Below are 3789 nucleotides of genomic sequence, written 5' to 3'. Positions count from 1 at the left end.
ATTATTATTATTATTATTATTTTGTAAACAATATTCTTCAAAAATACGTATCAAATCTTGAAAAATCAACTAAATAAATAAATAATTTTGTTCAAGAAGACAGAGAATTAAAGGTTCCAGGAAGGTGTGGGTACAAAGACAAAGGACAAATAAAATGAACAGACAAACAACCTAAAATAAACAAAAACATTATCCTTACCAAATTATTATTTAAAATCATAATATAATATAATGTTACAAACCTTATACTATGTCACACCATTTTAGCTTAATCCTCGACATAATCCCACATTTAATGTTTCGTATATTTATCTTTACACATAAAATAAATAAATAAATGAATTGATCACACAAATAATCTGTAAACTTTAATAAATTTTGATCGATATTATTTGTTTGTTGCATTGCAGAATTTGACCTTTTATTAGTAGGTTTGGTAGCGAATTGGCCCTGTATCCTTCTGCTTCATGTCGATAAGCTTACGAGCGGCCACATAAAAATTATCGTCCACTCATGAAATGAATATAATTGATAAATATTACGATTATGCCCTTCTTGTGACCAAAATCTTCATTGTCGAGACGAAAATTGTTTATCTACCGCTCTATCATCTCGAGCTTCCATTTCTCTCTTCTCTAATACTTTTCTAATTATTATTTTAATGAAAAGTATGGTAATTTCTAATCATGCACGTGACAGCCACGTGAAGGGCAAGGTAAGTGCCCTTGACATACTGGACAAGGCCTTGGTTTTCGTTTCGACATGTCGTTTTCTGGTTCCCTATATTCTTCCAACCCTCAAAACGAAGTCGTTTCTTTGTTTAAACTAAAAGATAAATAAATAAATAAATAAAACTCTAAATAATTACCATATCTTTGTCTTGGATTAATCAAAGATTTTGTGAGCATTAAACAAAAAAAAAATGCTAATTAGTCAGTACACTGAATTGGGTTTCTTCTCATTTCCAAAAATATAAAAAAATTTAAGATATTTAACGGATTTAATTCATATTTTTCATCGTTAATTAGTTAAAATTAAATAATAAAAATTGGTAAAATGACATTTGAAACGACTTATAATAATATTTTTTAAAATAGATCCAATAGTACCAATTTAAACACAAGTCAAAGTTTCATTTTTAAAAGAGAATGAAAAATGGGCTTAAAACCAAGGCCCAATGGGAAATTTGATATATTGGTCAGCCCAAGTTCAGTCCATTAACATTGTAAAAGGTGGGCTTGTCCATGTTTAACCCAGGCCCAATAGGAAATTTATATATGGGCCAGCCCAAGTTCAGCCCAGTTCAGTCTCGCATATTTGCACTCTAATTTCTTGTGTTAAGCTTGAATGAAATATAATGTTTACTAATTACATAAACACATGAACTAAAAAGCTCCTTTCTTCTAGCTTGAGCTTGGGGAACCCTAGTGCCATTTCCATAACCATAATAATAAGCTCGGATGCATGAAATCTAGTGAACACTTCGGATTCTGATGCGAGTATGTTATTGATTAGTAATCAATATAAACAGATACTAATATAACCACTATCAATCCCAGAATGGCTCAACAAAAATGACACCGATTACCATCACAGACGTTTTAAGTTCAGTCTCCATACACATTTTGGAATTTATAACCTAAGATAGTTCAACGACCTTTCCAACCAAATACAAACAAGGATTGTTGTGTCTACCTGAAAATAGAGGTATAATCTCAATCAAGGGATCAAAAAGTTTGAATCGAGAACTAATCTGGTGTGCTTGGATGCACGAAATCTAGTAAGCACTTACGATTTTGATTCGAGTACGTTATTTGATCAATAAACAATGCACATAGACACTAATATGACTAACTATCAATCCGTGAATTGCTCGATGGGCATGACACCAATTACCATCACAAAAGTTCAATATTCCCATAGATAATCTCGATCAAAAGTTAGAAGTTCAAATCAAGAACTAACCCAGATCCTCAATGGTTAAATAACTTGCATTTTGAATTAGTTTAAGCTCCATTGCTCAAAAAAGTTTCTGAAGTTTTATTGCTATCTTCCTCTGGTTTTCTAATTGTGCCCAACAGAATCAGTCTGTGTAAAACAAGTACACAGATAAAACAAACCTGCATTTAACTCCACCGTCATGGCCGGCCGGCCATGGAAGCAGAGCTTCAATGGACGATATCCTTTGAATTACCAGTAACCATGACCAATCCATGTCCCTGAACTCCATATTTCTCCACTAGCTTCGCCAATTTCGCATGCTTGCTGCACCATGATTCCACCAGTTTTGCCTCTTTGCTATCTGCGTCTCTTTGCAGGGCACTCAACTGCTCTCTGTAATCGCTCTCGATTCTCCCTAAATACGCCGATTCTTCCTCTCTTAACCTCTGAATCTTTGCTTCCATCTCCTCCATTTTTTCTCTCTTCTTCCTTGCTTTCTCCGACTCCAGCTGCTTCTCTAATCGGTTCAATCGCCATGTCGCCTCTTTCTTGTGTTGGACCCAACTCTGCCGTCCTTCTTCCAGATCCTTGCAGTACTGGACTAAGGCTCCCATCTGTTGAACTGGTAAGATCCGGTTCACTTCCGTTTCGTTAATTGCTGGTTCGGAGGGAGATAGCGTGAGGCTCACCGATGGCGATGGCGTGGTCGACACGGTGGAAGAGGAGGCGGTGCTGGTGGAGTTCGCGTTCATCCAGAGAGGAAGGACGGTGGGAGATGACGTGGTAGAACTGACCGATCCGAGCGAGAGGACCGGATCGGCTTCGGGGACGGAAAGACGAGGCGGAGGAGGAGGAGGAGGAGGAGATTGAAACGCTGCGGCGTAGATCTTGGGCTGGACGTACTTCTCGGCAAAGGTCTCTAAGATGTGGTCGTAAGGACCTTGAACCGCCTTCTCCGGAGAGGAAACACCGACAATCGGAATATTCCCGTCGGAGTTTTGGTAATCGTGCCTCTGCGTTAAGTTCTGCGTCTTCTGCAACTGCTTAAGTTGCTTCTCTTTAAAAACCTCCCACCACTTGCCGAGGCGTTTGGCCGTACGGCCGGGGACCTCGGCAGCGATCTTCTTCCACTTGTTGCCGTACTTGGCCTGAAGAGAGATGACGAGAGTCTGCTCGTCGGGAGAGAGCGAGCCTTTCTTCAAGCCAGGTTTGAGGTAATTCTTCCAGCGCTCGAGGCAGGATTTTGGATCGCGATGAAGAGGCTTCCCCATGCGCTGAGAGATGAGATTCCATTCTTTAGGGCCATATTGCTTGACGTAGGCTCGAAGGAGTGCGTCTTCTTCCGGCTGCCAACGCTGGCGGTCCTTCATTACATCGCCACCATTGCTGTCGGTAGAAATAAGCTCAAAATTGATCGGAGGAAGAAGGAGAAGGAGGAGAAAATGGTGGAATCGAGCTCATTGTAGAGAGAGAGAGAGAGAGAGAGATTGTTTGTGAAGTCTGAGAGATGGGAGCAGGAAGAGATGATGATGTTGATGAAACGTACTGTTGTTATTATGGAGCTCCGATGCTCTGAATTCTGTTTCAGATCACGCGCCTTTCCCCATTTTCACGCGCCTCTATGTGACAAATAAACCTTTATTGGACTTTTTTGCCCCTGAATTTATAATTTGCATCAACTTTCCATTTTAATTTTATCTAATTTTAATTCTAATTTTAAACTAATTTTGTTTATGAGTGGAATAAATTATAAAATTACGAAACTACCCCATAGAAGCTTCTCGATATGGTTTTCAATCCATTACGAGTCCAGTCGTGAATCAATGTAGGACATTATCAAATCGTACC

At 39.0% G+C, this 3789-nt stretch overlaps 1 protein-coding gene across 1 annotated transcript; it reads right to left on the bottom strand.

Moving 5' to 3' along the window:
• Nucleotides 1–1883: 1883 nt before the first annotated feature.
• LOC111482044 (protein rough sheath 2 homolog) lies at nt 1884–3548 on the bottom strand. The gene has a single exon (XM_023127674.1). The coding sequence runs from the start codon at nt 3309–3311 to the stop codon at nt 2169–2171; it is 1143 nt and encodes a 380-aa protein (XP_022983442.1). The 5' UTR covers nt 3312–3548; the 3' UTR covers nt 1884–2168.
• Nucleotides 3549–3789: the final 241 nt, after the last annotated feature.

This window comes from Cucurbita maxima, unplaced genomic scaffold (genome assembly GCF_002738345.1).
Source record: "Cucurbita maxima cultivar Rimu unplaced genomic scaffold, Cmax_1.0 Cma_Scf00007, whole genome shotgun sequence".
Classification (NCBI taxonomy): Eukaryota; Viridiplantae; Streptophyta; class Magnoliopsida; order Cucurbitales; family Cucurbitaceae; genus Cucurbita; species Cucurbita maxima.
This window is presented reverse-complemented; position numbering and strand designations above follow the sequence as displayed.